At 38.6% G+C, this 14,824-nt stretch overlaps 2 protein-coding genes and 1 pseudogene across 2 annotated transcripts in view; 1 reads left to right on the forward strand and 2 right to left on the reverse strand.

The window, feature by feature from the left end:
* CC2D2A (coiled-coil and C2 domain containing 2A) overlaps nucleotides 1-14,824 on the forward strand; it is a 1,114,036-nt gene that overhangs the window by 258,085 nt on the left and 841,127 nt on the right. The gene's annotated exons all lie outside the window — the stretch shown is intronic.
* The window catches only part of WDR1 (WD repeat domain 1), a 47,065-nt gene that overhangs the window by 9,910 nt on the left and 22,331 nt on the right, over nucleotides 1-14,824 (reverse strand). The window contains exons 8-9 of the mRNA XM_087963687.1: nucleotides 11,345-11,578; nucleotides 1,207-1,296 (exon numbers count right to left, since the gene is read on the reverse strand). Coding sequence (XP_087819813.1) covers nucleotides 1,207-1,296; nucleotides 11,345-11,578 — 324 coding nt within the window. The remainder of the gene's footprint in view (nucleotides 1-1,206; nucleotides 1,297-11,344; nucleotides 11,579-14,824) is intronic.
* Nucleotides 6,612-7,950, reverse strand: LOC148130768 (uncharacterized; annotated as a pseudogene).

Below are 14,824 nucleotides of genomic sequence, written 5' to 3' on the forward strand. Positions count from 1 at the left end.
GTCTTATAATGATGTGACTCCAAATTATAATTTTTAAAAAGCCAACTATGATCTCATAGCTACCGACCTCGCATCTCTTGATTGGCACCATTTGTTCACAGGTTGTAATACTGCAGAAGACCATTATAACTTTTTTTCTTGAAGTCAATAGAGTCATTAACCCTCCCCCCCCCCCAAAAAAAAATTACCCATAACAATAAGAAAGTTACAATCCCCTCAAAAAATATCTTTGGCAAAAAAACAAAACTGGCTACGTAGCTAACTTTAAGAACTGCTACAAAGCCTTATGCCGCCAGATAAAGGCACCAATTACCATTGCAAACAGGAGGAAGAGTTGTTAAACTCGAAATCCACTTGAGCGTTCTATAATTTCGTAAATGCCAAACTTAAAAGCCTTGAAATCTATCCCACCCCTAAAAGGGCCTAACAGGGAGGACTGTAACGATGAAGCTGTTAAGGCCAACCTCTTCAATATGTTTTTCAGCTCAGTCTTTGCTGACAGCAATGGCTGCTGCCCTCCATTTCCTAAAAAAAAAAAAAAAAAAAAAAAAAAAAAAAAAAAAAAAAAAAAAAAAAAAAAAAAAAAAAAAAAAATAAAAAAAAAAAAAAAAAAAAAAAAAAAAAAAAAAAAAAAAAAAAAAAAAAAAAAAAAAAAAAAAAAAAAAAAAAAAAAAAAAAAAAAAAAAAAAAAAAAAAAAAAAAAAAAAAAAAAAAAAAAAAAAAAAAAAAAAAAAAAAAAAGGAGAAAAAAAAAAAAAAAAAAAAAAAAAAAAAAATTGAGAAAAAAAATTACTTGTTATCTTGTACATGTTTGACAAACAAACAAATAAAATAAAATAAACTTACAAAGAAATACATAGAAAATATGATGGTTGTTATGGTGTTGATGAAAATATATTTGGATCTTGGAAGAGAAAGTCACTTGAAATTAGAGAAGCTAGAAATGCTGCATGGAGGAGATTCTATGCTAACTTTTATTCAACTCAAATAGAATAATTTCAAATTATACTGAATGTGGCAATCTCAAAAAAGGATTAGACAACTTTAAGATTTTTATTCAGCAATTGAAATAAGCATGAACAGCTCTAGTATATCCTGTTTGTTAATAATATTTCAGTGGCAGCAGAGATGACAGAAAAATAATAATGAAAAAATAGCTATTTAGCCAGCTCAGATTAGCACAAAAACTGTTAATCATTTAAAGGATATTAATATGTCCATCGTGGCTTCCAGAGTATATATAGGATTTCCCTCCATTTTTATGCACTGTAAGACACTGTATTGATTTACTGTGACCCTGCAAGGAAGTAGATATAATTACTACAAAAGCCACATTTATATTTTTTAAAAAACAAAACAATTTACTTAAACTTCTTCACATCAAAAACTAGAGGTTTAGATTGAATGGAGCAGGAATAGCTCCCAGATTCCCAACAAAACTACCAAACTTCAGATACTTTAGTGATAGCCAAAGATAAGTTTTTATCAGAAAAACTGTCTGCCCAACTTTCTTTCACTTGAAAGTGACAACTGAAAAAGTAAGGTAACTATATATTAATATATACCAAATACTTTTTTGCCATTGTAACCTTCTCAAACATTAAAAGGTTCACAGGATTCTCTCAACAGCCTACACTTCTTATGAAAAATCCCCTTTCAGACATTTAAGAGCAAAACACTGTCAAGGTTGGCAGGATTATGATATCTACAGACCTGTCACATCCTGAATATAAACTGTTTCAACTCCTTTCCTTGGCAATGCTATAGGGAATTGCATGCCAAAACAAGCAGACACAGCAACCTTTTTTTCCTTCATGCCTTCATTCAATCTGCTGAACACATAATCCCCATAATGCTGTCTTGTGTTTATAGATATTTACCCATGAAGTATACCTGTAGGATTATCACTTATCTTATTATCTTCCTTTTTGGCAAGTTTTTTATTTTATTCTACATATACACATTGATACATAAACAGTGTGGCACCTAAGCACCATACATTTTGGTGCAAACAAAAATAATAACATTAATCATATCTCTAATGTTAATACACATATTTGTAAATTATAACCTTTCATTATTTAATTATGTAATATTCCAATACATTCTTCTAATGCCAATCACCATATTATTTAAATATACATGATAATTTCATTATTCAATTCCTTCTTTTATTTTTAATTTAAAAAAAGAACTCTTTTGGCAAGCAGTGTGGGTTCCAGGTTTTTACATTTCAATACAAACATGACCATAGTTACATATTCATCTTTCTTATTCAATTTCATATCACATTATTACTTATTAATATTAAATTCATTAAACTTATTTTATCCAATTTCAATTCTTATTTTAACTTATTTCATTTTTCTTGGGATATTCTCATATCTTACTTTACAATATTATCTAAGATTCTTATTTCATTTCTATATTCATTACACGTATTACTTTTATCTGTCACATTTGAAATTTTATCAATCCTTGTTCTATTAATTTCTAGAAATAGTCCCCTTTAGTTGTCAATTCGACCTTACCACCTTCATTCTACGTTAATAACAATATTTTCCTATCTACTAGATATCAGATATACATATATTTTATGTCAGATTCCGCATGGTATTCTTTTCTCAATCACCTTATAAATCATCTATATATTGCAACAATATTAATCTAGTCAAAATTATAGAAACTGATATTAATCTTTCCATTCTGTTTCTCATAATTTTATACATCACTAATTATCAATTAATATTCTTATAAATTCTCACTTCCATATCTATTTCATTAAATTCCATATCTAATATAACGATAATCCTTAGAAAGAATCAGTTCCAATCTTATCTTTTTTAAATACTTATTCTTATATATCACAACATATTACCTTACAGAATCTCCTTCCCTATCCTTTTTTACCCATTGTCTCCTAACTATGTAATTTCTTTTCATTCTTGTTTGCTTCCTGTTTCTCTTTATTTTCTGGTCCTTTCTCTTACTTCCCTTTTTTCCCCATTATTATTTCCCTCCATTTCTCATTTCAATCATTTATTTTATCCCCCTCCCTCTCTCGATCTTTCTTCTGTAGTTCCCTCTTCTGCTTTTTCCCTTTCCTTTATTTAGTTTGCCAAACCATTCCCCCTTTCATTATCACATCAAACCACAAATTTTTAACTTTAAATCTTTTTTCCTCCTGCTTAAATGATTGTTGTTCCACTTGATCTCCAAGACTGGTTTCCTCTTTATTTAATTTCTTCCCCTCTGGTTCTCTTTGTTCTTCTTCAATCTAAATCACCATTTCTAGTTTTTGTAATATATTGCTGCACATTTCCAAGCTTACTTTCATCATTTCCTTCATATCTTGTAGATCCAGTCTCATTTCTGCAAATAATTCCCCCATTGTGTATGCTGTTTCTTTTTTTCATCTTCCTTAATAATTATATCCAATCCAAATGTCCAGTAGGTTATTTCAACCAGCATCTTTTCTATCTAATTTCAACAATCAATGTCCATAAGTCTTTGTTTCCAGGTTCTTTTCCAACTTTTTCCCAAGGTCACCGGGTGGTTCCAAAGCAATTTTTTCAAATATTCTGGTATTTCACTTTTCAGGGTTTTTATTTTATTATGATGGAGTTCCTCTTATTTTCTTTTAAATTCCAAGTTCCAATTTTAAAAACACCAAACACTTTTCAAAGAGTCACTGAAATTTTTTCTGTATCATCAGGTGGCGCTCTCAACACTATTTCCATGTTCCACCCTTTCTTTCATCTTTTCCCTTTTTTTTAGTTATAAAACTTTTATTAATTCTGCTAATTTCAATTATTAGCTTTCCCCCAAACACATTCAATTCCAGCATTTACTTATGCCTATTTAGTGCCAAAAGTCCAATAGTTATCCAATTTAATTTCCAAGCCTTTTGTGCTTAAATAATTTTCCTCTAAATTTTCACCTCCAAATTAGTAATATTCAAAGCCAGATTTATAAGTTCCAATTTACTTCCCTCTCTCTCTCTGATTGCCGCTTCTATACTGTCATCCAAAATAGTTCTTTGTTTCTTAATTCCGAGGTACCTTAATGTCCATATTTCGCCTGGTTTACACTCTGCTCGCTACTTCACCGCTCCAGCACAGTCCTAGTTTCCCGGACTGCTTCCCGTCTTTGTGACGGCCATTTTTGACTACCGCTGCAACCTGTCTTCAGAGGGGGGTTATCTTGTCAGGGAGGGGAAATGCGGCTCCCCTCGACCCTCCAAGCAATTCCCCCTTTCTTCACCACCTCTAGAGGGTGGTTCCGGTCCCAATTGGGATCCTCCAACAATTGAGCTCGGAGTGAAACCGTGCACAATCTCGGATTCCGCTCAGACCACAATGGAAGAGCAACCGGAAGTCCCTCTTATTATCTTCTTTACTCCCCCCTTTTATTGGTATTATTCGTTTATTTAATTTATATTGCCGCCTATTTGCCCATGATGATTCGAGGAGGCTTATATAATGTAAAACCATATTTAAAACAAAAAAATAAAATCAATAAAAAATACCAAAAGAATCAAATAAATGAATAAAGTACAATAGAACAAAATCTGGATTTTTTTTAAAAAAAAATTAAAAATCCCCTGCCCCAATTCCCACCCCCACCATGATGACAGCTGATCACACTAGTCATTTGATGGGCTCCATCCCGCTCTGGGTTCCCCAGGCCTGCTAGCAAAACCAGGTCTTCAGGGCCTTTGGGAAGAGTGCTAGATTGGGGGCCATTCTAATCTCTGGGGGAATGATATTCCAGAGAGAGGGAGCCACCATGGAGAAGGGCCTTCTTCTGGGTTCCACCAGGTGTATTTCCCTCAGGGATGGAACCCTCAACATTCCCTGCCTCCCCGCTCTAATGGGTTGGGTAGATGTAACCGGCAAGAGACATTCCCTTGAGCTTCTGGTGGTGACATCGGATCAAACAGCATGGGGTGACAGCATTCTGCCTCCTGTTGCCGAAATCCAATGATCCGGTGGCCGTCTGAGGCAAAAACTGGCCCTGGGAGGGGTCGGCGAAGAAGAGGGGAACCTTCAGAGCCGTAGCGGGAAGGTGCAATCCCCAACAATGCAGAGGAGCCCTCGGAGCCAGAGCTGGAGAGTTGGACTTTAATGGCAGACCCAGAGATCTGACGTCCCACAAGAGAGAAAGGGAAGCAAAGAGAACGGTATGTCAAAAGCAGTGAGAGCGAAAGAGTTTGGTTTTGTGATAGTGCTAAGAGACAGAGAGCCCAGAAAGTGACAGTAAAAGTGAAAACTCAAGGTGGCACACGGACAGTGAAATAACGAGGAGAGCAGAACAGGGAGAGGAAGAAAGGGGGTGCCAGCAACTGTGAAGAAAGAACAAAAGAGAAGAAAAAGTAAGAGATTAACTGTGTTCTGTTGGAGGAGGTGAAAGTGGTTAAATGGAGTGTGGTTGAAATTCCTCAAGCTTTCAAAAGAATAACATTGTTGCAGCAGACGAAACAAAGAAGCAGAGGAAAGAAATAAGGACAGGAGAGTGACTGTGACTGTGCACAATTGTAAGAGCCAGACATTTTGAAAGTGGAAAGTTAAAATTAACTCTTTTAAGACTACAGTTTTCAGCACTACAGTAAGATACAGCAACCGGATTGGAGTTTCAAAAAATAATTTTGTTTAAAATAAACTGTTTAGGTTGGATTATTACATTTAAAAATATTGTGGTTAAATTTCTTTTTCTTTTTTTTCTTGCACCTCTCTTTTGGTGGTGCATTATATTCAGTGTTAATAATATTAAAACATTCATGTTAATACAGATAATATTGAATAGAATTTTAAAAAGAGTATATAATTAAGGGATTGGTTCTGCAAAACAGTTTAAAGAAAATAATATAGTAAACGTAAAAGGATTGTAAAAAATGATACAACTTGGATTCAGTTTGTTTTTCTCAGCGAAGTATAACTGTTATCAAAAGTATATTGGGATATTGAACTGGATATGGAAAGTGACTAGGGCATGAGTGACTGTGAGTAGGGACCACTGGTCCAGGAAAGGCATAACTGGTGCACAACCCGCAGTTGCGCCAAGGCCCTCCTGGCCACGACCGCCACGTGCTCTTTAAGCAGGAGTCGTGAGTCCAGGAAACCACTAGATTACGCACAGTGTCTGTTTGGGGTAGTGCCACCCCATCTGAGACCAAAGATGGCAATTCTCCCTGAGCCAACGAACCTCAAACCCAGGGCCACTTGGTTTTACAAGGGTTTAGTTTCAACCCGTTCTCCCCATCCAGTCCCTAACAGCCTCCAGGCAATGCGAGAGGGAGGACACAGCAACACTTAACTCACCATGGGCCGAAACATACAGCTGAGCTCAGTCCATGGTGATGGATGATCTCACCCAGCAGCTTCAACAGGAGCGGGGAGAGTATTGAGCCCTGTGGAACCCTGTAAAACAGTGGACGAGGGCTGGATCTCTCCCCTCCTATCAACACTGACTGAGAGCGGCCACAGAGGAAGGAAGTGAACCAGGACAGCACAAGGCCTCCCACTCCCATCCCCCAAAGCCATCCCAGGAGAATCCCATGGTCAATGGTATCAAAAGCCGCTGAGAGGGCAAGAATGGATGCACTACCCCCATCCTGCTCCCGCCAGAGATCATCCAAAAGTGTGACCAATGCCATTTTTGTCCCAAATCCAGGCCTGAATCCTGACTAGTAGGGGTCAAGATAATCAGTTTCACCCAGAAACCTCTGGAGCTGCTGCACGACCAGCTTCTCAACAACCTTCCCTTAAAAAGGGAAGATTGGAGACAGGTCGGAAATTATCCAACCGGGTGGAATCCGGCAATGGCTTTTTAAGAAGAGGGTGGACGACAGCCTCCTTAAAGTGCTGGAGTACTGTCCCCTCCTGTAGAGAAGCATTAATCACCACCAGAGTCCACCCACCTGTCACCTCCTGGGAAGCTTTCACAAGCCAGGAGGGACATGGGTCTAAAACACAGGTGCTTGTGCACATACTCCCTAGGATCCTGTCCACTTCCTCAGGATCAACAGGGTCAAACCGTTCCCTGATAACAGGGCAAGAACCTTCCTCAGGAGCTTCCACCAGACCAGCAACCATGCCGGCATCTACCTCAGAACCAAGTCAAGCGATTTTCTCTTCCAGAAAATCCGCAAATTCCTCAGTGCACCCCTTCAGGTGGACCTCAATTTCCTCCTTCCCCAGGAGGAGACGGCTCACCTTAAAGAGGGTTGCTGGGCGATTATCTGCAGATGCAGTTAGTGTAGAGAAGTATTTACACTTCACCGCACGAATCGCCACAAGGTAGGCTGTAGCAGCTCTTACCAGTGTTCGATCGAGTTCATCTCCTGTCTTCCACCAGTGGCACTCTAGACCTCTCTTCATGCGTTTCATCCCTCTCAGTTCCTCTGTATACTATGGGATTCAGAGAGGTCTATGGGTGAGGAGATGTCGCAAGGGTGCAATCCTATCCCGAGCCTCAGCCACTATTATGCAGTCCAGCCAAGCTCTTAGTCATTGTTTGGAATTTCCTATTCCAAACAGTGACTAATAGCTCGGCTGGATTACATAATAGATCCCCAGCTCCTTCTGGAACCTATCTGGGTTCATTAGTCGACAGGGGTGGACCAATCTATTAGGTCCTGCCTCCCTGCGGGATGGTGGTGCAGCTTTTGAGAAACTCATTGCCACCATGACAAGGGGACCCCAAGGACAGGCCCACCAATTCCAGGTCACATAGACACTGCTCCGACAAGGACACCAAATCAGGATTGTGACCACTATCACTAGTTGGGTTCTGGATAATCTGGGACAGGCCCATGAAAGTCATGGTTTCCATGAAATCTCAAGCTACCTCCACCCCTGCCCCAAGAGAAGGCAGGTTGAAATCCGCCAGAACTATAAGTCTGGGGAATTCCACCGCCAGCCCTGTGGCGAGGTCCAGGAGCCCAGGTAGGGAAGCTGCCATGCAGAAGGGAGGCTGGTACAGCAGCAGCAATCCCACCTGATCCCTTGAACCCAATCTAAGAAACAGGGTCTCACAGCCAGGCGCTTCTTGAACAGTGCCTCTGGAAGCTACCAGAGATTCTCTGATAACAATAGCCACACCTCCTCTCCTCATTATGATCCTGTTGTTTTGTCTGTATACTGAGAGCTTCTGTACCACAGACATTCCTTGTTGGCCAAATAAAACCATCCCATTCCATATTCCATCCCATCCCATTCCATTCTATATTCCTATTCCATTCTGTATTCCTATTCTGGAGCAAATAACACTGTGATCCAAGATTATATATTTTCCTCAGAGAAGCTTGCAACTTAAGCAGAAGCAGCCAGAATATTCAGTTTAGTATAATTCATATGGAGCACAGAAAAACTAGACGAGGGATGATTTGCTCTTTTGGATGAAGCTAGAGGAAAGGAAAGGGAAAAGGGAAAGAAAAGAAAAGAAAAAAAAGAAAAGAAAAAAAGAAAAGAGAAGAGAAGGAGAATTCTTTATTGGCCAAGTGTGATTGACACACAAGGAATTTGTCTTTGGTGGATATGCTCTCAGTGTACATGAAGAAAAAAATAAAATATATTCATCAAGAATCATAAGATACAACACTTAGTGATAGTCATAGATTACTAATAAGCAATCAAATCATACTAGGAAACAAATAAAACAATATAAATTGTAAAGATATAAGCAACATGGTTATAGTCAAAGTGGGAAGCGATAGGTACTAGGAAGGATGAGAAGAATACAGTAATAGTCTTAGTAAATAATTTGACAGTGTTGTGGGAATTAGTTGTTTAGCAGTGATGGCATTCAGGAAAAAACTGTCCTTATTTCTAGTTGTTCTGGTGTGCAGTGCCCTATAAGCGTCGTTTTGAGGGTAGAAGTTGAAACAATTTATGTCCAGGATGTGAGGGGTCTGTAGATATTTTCCTTCTTTTTGACTCATGCAGTAAACAGGTTCTCAATGGCAGGCAGGTTGGTAGCAATTGTTTTCTCTGCAGTTCTAATTATCCATTGAAGTCTGTGTCTGTCTTGTTTAGTTGCAGAGCCAAACCAGAGAATTTGAGGTGCAGATGACAGACTCAATAGAACTGTATCAGCAGCTCCTTGGGCGGTTTGAGCTTTCTGAGTTAGCGCAGAAAGAACATTCTTTGTTGTGCTTTTTTGATGACATTTTTGATGTTTGGTGTCCATTTTAAGTCTTGAGATATGATGCAACCTAGAAACTTGAAGGTCTCTACTGTTGATACTGTGTTGTCTAGTATTGTAAGAGGTGGTAGTATGGGAGGGTTTCTCCTAAAATCTACCACCATTTGTACGGTTTTGAGTGTATTTAGTTCAAGATTGTTCTGGTTGCATCACTAGTTCAACCTCCCATCTGTATGCAGATTCATCATTGTCTCGAATGAGACCAATCACTGTTGTATCAACTGCAAACTTCAGTACTTTAACAGAGGGATCTTTTGAGATGCAGTCATTGGTATATAAAGAGAAGTGGAGAGAGCACACAGCCCTAGGGGGCTCCTGTGCTAATCGTACAGGTATATAATGTGATTTTGTCTAGCTTCACCTGCTGCTTCCTGTCTGTTAGGAAGCTTATGATCCATTTACAAGTGTGTTCAGGTACAGCTAGCTGATTTAGTTTAATTAGAAGAATATCTGGAATGATAGTATTGAATGCTGAGCTGAAGCCTACAAAGAGGACCCTTGCATAGGTCTCTGGAGATTCAAGATGTTGTAGGATGTAGTGTAGAATCATATTAACAGCATCATCTGTTGATCTATTTTCTTGCGAGGCAAGCTGCAAGGAATCTAACAGCAGATCCATGATGGTTTTCAGGTGGGCCAGCACTAGCCTTTCAAAGGTCTTCATAACTACAGATGTTAGAGCAACTGGTCTGAAGTCATTCAGTTCCTTGATGAAAGCTCTCTTCAGCACTGGGATGATAGTAGAGCATTTGAAGCAAGAAGGAACATAGCACATCTCTAGTGATTTATTAAAGATGCGGGTGAAGATGGGGGCCAGTTGGTCAGCACAAGCTTTTAAGCAAGAAGGAGTTATGTTGTCTGGGCCTGGTGCTTTTCCTTGCTTTTTTTTTGTGAAATAGACAATTTGTCTGTGAAATAGTCCTTGCACCTCATTATCTCTAATCACCAGGTGGTGGGCCCAATGCGATGGGGCAGGTTGTAGGAGGCTTGGGTGTTGTTGGTGTGTCTGACATGGGGACTGTGGAGATGGGTGGCAGTAGTTTTCTCTCAAACCTACAGTAAAACACATTTGAGTCATCTGCTCTAGAGTAGATGGAGTTCTAAGCCACGTCCGGGAAGCACGGTGGTGGAGAGAAGCAGCCAGGCTGATTCTCCAGCATCTCATCTCTTGCTGGATCTCACAGATGCTTCTTCTGGCCCTTGTTGGTGCTGGGCGCACTTCACAGTGAAATTTACCATGCTTCACAAAGGGGGAGTGGACTCCATTACAACACAGAGCTGCAATGCGACCCTGCCCCACTCACCCTTGGCAACAATAGCAGCTTTGGCTGTGTTGTGGGTCGGGCCAGTGCCTTGGGGCAGAGAGCAGGTTATGCATCTCCCCGAGCAACCAAGGCACATCCAGCACCAACAAGGGCCGGAAGCAGCTGCCCGCTATTTCCTGCTTCAGTTTGTTGGGCAGCGAGACTCAGCTAGAGATGAGGTGCCAGAGAATCAGAATCAGAGAAAGAGAGGGAAAAAAAGACAGAGAGAGAGACAGACAGACAGACAGACAGAGAGACAGACACACAGAGAGAGACAGAGACAGAGAGAAAGAGACAGAAAGACAGAAAAAGAGGCAAAGAGACACACAGAAAGAGACATAGACAGAGACAAAGAGAGACAAAGACAGAGAGAGAGAGAGAGAGAGAGAGAGAGAGAGAGAGAAAGAGAAAGAGAAAGAGAAAGAGAGAGAATACAGAAACTTTTTTTATACATAGCATAAAGGTAAAAAATGATATATGCAGTGTTTTCTTCTTTTTAGATGTTAAAAGGATTTTGTGACTCCCGGTGTTTTCTTTTCTGTTGGAAACTGGTCCAAATGGTTCTTTAAGACACCTGCCCTAGAGATATCAACATGCTCCAATACAATTTTTTTAAATTGCATTTCCCATAATGGTATAAACAATATCCACCTAAAATGTAGAGTTGATTTACTTTTATTAAAACCACTGTGCTTAAACTAACTCAATAATAGCCAACAGAATAATATAATCACTGTGATTCAAACCAGCCTTTGGTTGAATTATTTTTCAGTCATGATTATTATTGCTAACCAGAGGTTGAAAACCAGAATTCATTGCCTTAATTATTCTACAAACCTTTATGATGCAAAGAGGCTTATTAGGATTGTTCTTATCCAGATAGTTGATATAGCCAGAAAGAGATAATGTCAATAAATGATCTTTTTGCCACAAACAGCCCAATTGCTGATCCAGAACATCTGATCCCATTTTAAATGTAGTCACCACGCTCTGGGCACCAACATCCCAGATCTTAGCTGTTTTGTCCCCAGAAGCAGAAAGAAGGTGATGGCCATCGGGACTCCAACTAATCTGTTAAAAGAACAGAAGATAATTTACCAACAGGAAAAGAAGAAACTATTTAAGAAATAAATGATTCCTTTCTTGAGGGTCATATCAAACAAAAGTAAATTTAAATTCTGGAAAAACACTTCAATTATGCACCAGATGCTTGTTGCTCCAAAGGCACCTGGGATACTTGCCCATTTGATGGAATCCATCACAGAAATTAAACTCACAACCACTTTAGATCAAAAGCCTAAGAATATTTTTAAGAAGACACTGCTGGAATATATCAAACGTGTACTGAAGAATTAAGAGTGTCTGATAATGTTCTAAGATGGCTGCAAGTCCTTAGAGTCATTAAAACTGTATCAACAGATTTGTGGTAAAAGCCAATTCATCAAAAAAATTGAGATTTCCTCTGTTGGAGATGTAAAAAAATCTCAGGGTTCACTGACTTATATGATATGCTTTGGAGATTTTTTTTGACACTGTTCTGGAATAGTATTTATATAAATAGATTTATGGGAAAATCTTTAAATGTTAAAGATGCTAATGTGATACTGAATTATATACCAAACATTTGGAATGTATCTGTGAGGTGGCATTGTGCATGAGGGTAGCTAAAAAAAATAATACTGATAAAGTTAAAAAGTGATATTGTTCCAGATATTAAAAATTGGCTTTTGGTTCATAACATATCTGTCCTGAAAAAAATATTATATTTTATTAATTAGATGATGAAGCAATCTTATTTTTTGGCATAGATGTTATGATAATTTGAAATAGTTTTCTCTAATACAAATTATTAAAATTATTAAATAAATCTGATTATAATGTAGCATATGGTATTTCTGAAGTGATTATAAGTTGAATAGTTTTTCCCCAATTCTTCTTTCTTAATTTTGTTGTTGAAACTGCTACCTTATTACATTTATCAATATATTATAATCTTATATTGATTTTATTTTATTATATTGAACTGTTGACACAGTTGCAGTTGTTTGAGTAGCAGCCAAGTGCTTGGCAAGTACAACACCCTAAGATATAGTTATGAAGGAGATGTGTTATATGGGATAGTAGTAGGATAGATATATAGATAGGGATAGATAGATAGTAGGAACTTTTGTTCCAATGGGAAACAAAGCTTAGGAGTAATAGTTTTTTTAAAAAAAAATCTTCCCAATAGTAAAGATTAGAGGGAGGTATCATAGGCAATAGGAACAAACTACATGTGAGGAAGCAGACCTGATTTTCTAAGTATTTCCTACTTTGGTTCCTGGCAAGCCAGGTTACCACATCTTCAGAGGCCCTATATGTAGTATTTAATGCCAGGCTTACTTACAGTAAAGCTTTATCATGATTTAATCATGGAAGAGGAAGCTGGTGAGGATATTCACCTGAGCCCTGGATAAATGAAGTTATAAAATATGCCAATCTGAGTTCTCAGTTTGGCATCAGAAGTACTGCAGTCATTGTTATGCCAGAGGTTTCGGGCAGGAGGACCATATGCAAAAATCCACAAATAACTGAGCATGAGGCTCTACTACTAAGTGTGAGGTCAGTAAATTGAGACAAGTGATGCTACTGCATAGTAGCATCCCTCTCTGGAGTTGCTGGAACTTATTACTGGGGGTTAGCGGAATACTCCCAAGTTTATATTTGGGAGATTTAACTTCCCATCACTTGAGTTAGGTTCGGAAGTGACTTGGGGCTCGTCCCCCAAGATGGCTGCTGAACAATAGGGAATTTTCTTTCTCGTACCGAAGATCTGCTAATTTGGCTGCCAAAGCTGGTTCTTTGGCAGTGTTTCTTCCTGGATTTGAATGGGAGCATTTAGGAATATATATGAATATAGTTTAAAACAGGGGTCGCCAACCCTTTCAATCCCAGGGGCCCACCAAATTCATACTTTTAAATCCCGAGGACCACTAATACGGTTTTTTAAAGAGCTAATATATTTAATATAATTTTTTATATTAAATATAAATTTTATATATATATGAGGTGTGGTGTGCTGGCTCTGTTGTAAGCAGAATAATTTTAACCTATGAAATAAAGTGACCATATTTCAGTATTTCTTCAGGTTTCTAGACTTGTTTGTTTTGCTATCAAATAACAGGACTGATAGTATTTTTTTTTGCTCACTGTTTTTAGCATTAATACTACATATTGCCTTCCATTGAGAACCTGTATACTGCACACACAAAAAGCCAAAAAAGCGGCTGTGGAAATATCTACAGACCACTCACATCCTGGACATAAACTGCTTCAACTTCTACCCTCAAAACGACACTATAGGGCAGGAGTGTCAAATTCAAGGCCCACGGGGTACTTAGATCTGGCCTGAGGGACCGGCCTGGAAATAGCCCTGTTTTTGGCCTGGACAACCTCCTGCAAATTCCTGCAGCAACCACAATTCCCTCACTAACCTGCTTTCCAGCTCCGTTCTCCGGCGTGCAGGGCAACAAAAGAAGACCAGTAAAAATAAAGTTCAATCAGACCTTCTAACTTCACGAGATCTTTTTTTCCTGAGAAGTTGGAAGGTTTTAACTCATTCTTTGCATTGGTCTTCATGCAAAAAGAAACTATAGCCCAAACTGCCAAAAACATCACTGTAAGACAGACTAGAAAGAAAGGTTAAAATAAGCAAAAAATAGTAAGGGAACATCTGTCTGGTCTTGATGAATACTGGGATGTGACAGATTATACCCCAGAGTTCTAAAGGAGCTGGCAATTATCATCTCAGAACCACTTTACCACATCTTTCAAAAATCCTGGAGCACCGGGGAACTACTAGAGAACTGGAAAAGATCATGTGGTTTCCATCTTCAAAAAGGGGGAAAAAACAGACCCAGGAAACTACAGACCAATCAGCCTAACATCAGTACCTGGGAAGATACTGGAAAAGATAATAAAAAACCAGATCTGCCAATATCTAGGAACAAGTGAAGTAATGACTATAGATCAGCATGGGTTTGTTAAAACCAAGCAATCTTATTTCATTTTTCAACATAGTGACTAAATTAGTAGACCAGCAAAATACTGTGGACATAATATTGTCGAGCCCGAAATATATGTGGAGCCATGTTATTTAGCCCTATATTCTAATCATTTATTCCTTTTCTTTCTTTCTCTTTTCTGGTAGGGGGGGGGGGGGGAGGAGGAGAGGGGAGGGTTTCCGGTCTCACCACATTCCTAAGGTGGGAGGAGTGGTTAGATAGTGTGGATTGTTTTGGCTAGGACTAGGTGACTTTCTTTTCTGTGGGAACAGAA

This window comes from Notechis scutatus, chromosome 4 (assembly GCF_049901735.1).
Source record: "Notechis scutatus isolate UNSWTSFEM ecotype Mainland chromosome 4, rNotScu1.2, whole genome shotgun sequence".
NCBI classification, from domain to species: Eukaryota; Metazoa; Chordata; class Lepidosauria; order Squamata; family Elapidae; genus Notechis; species Notechis scutatus.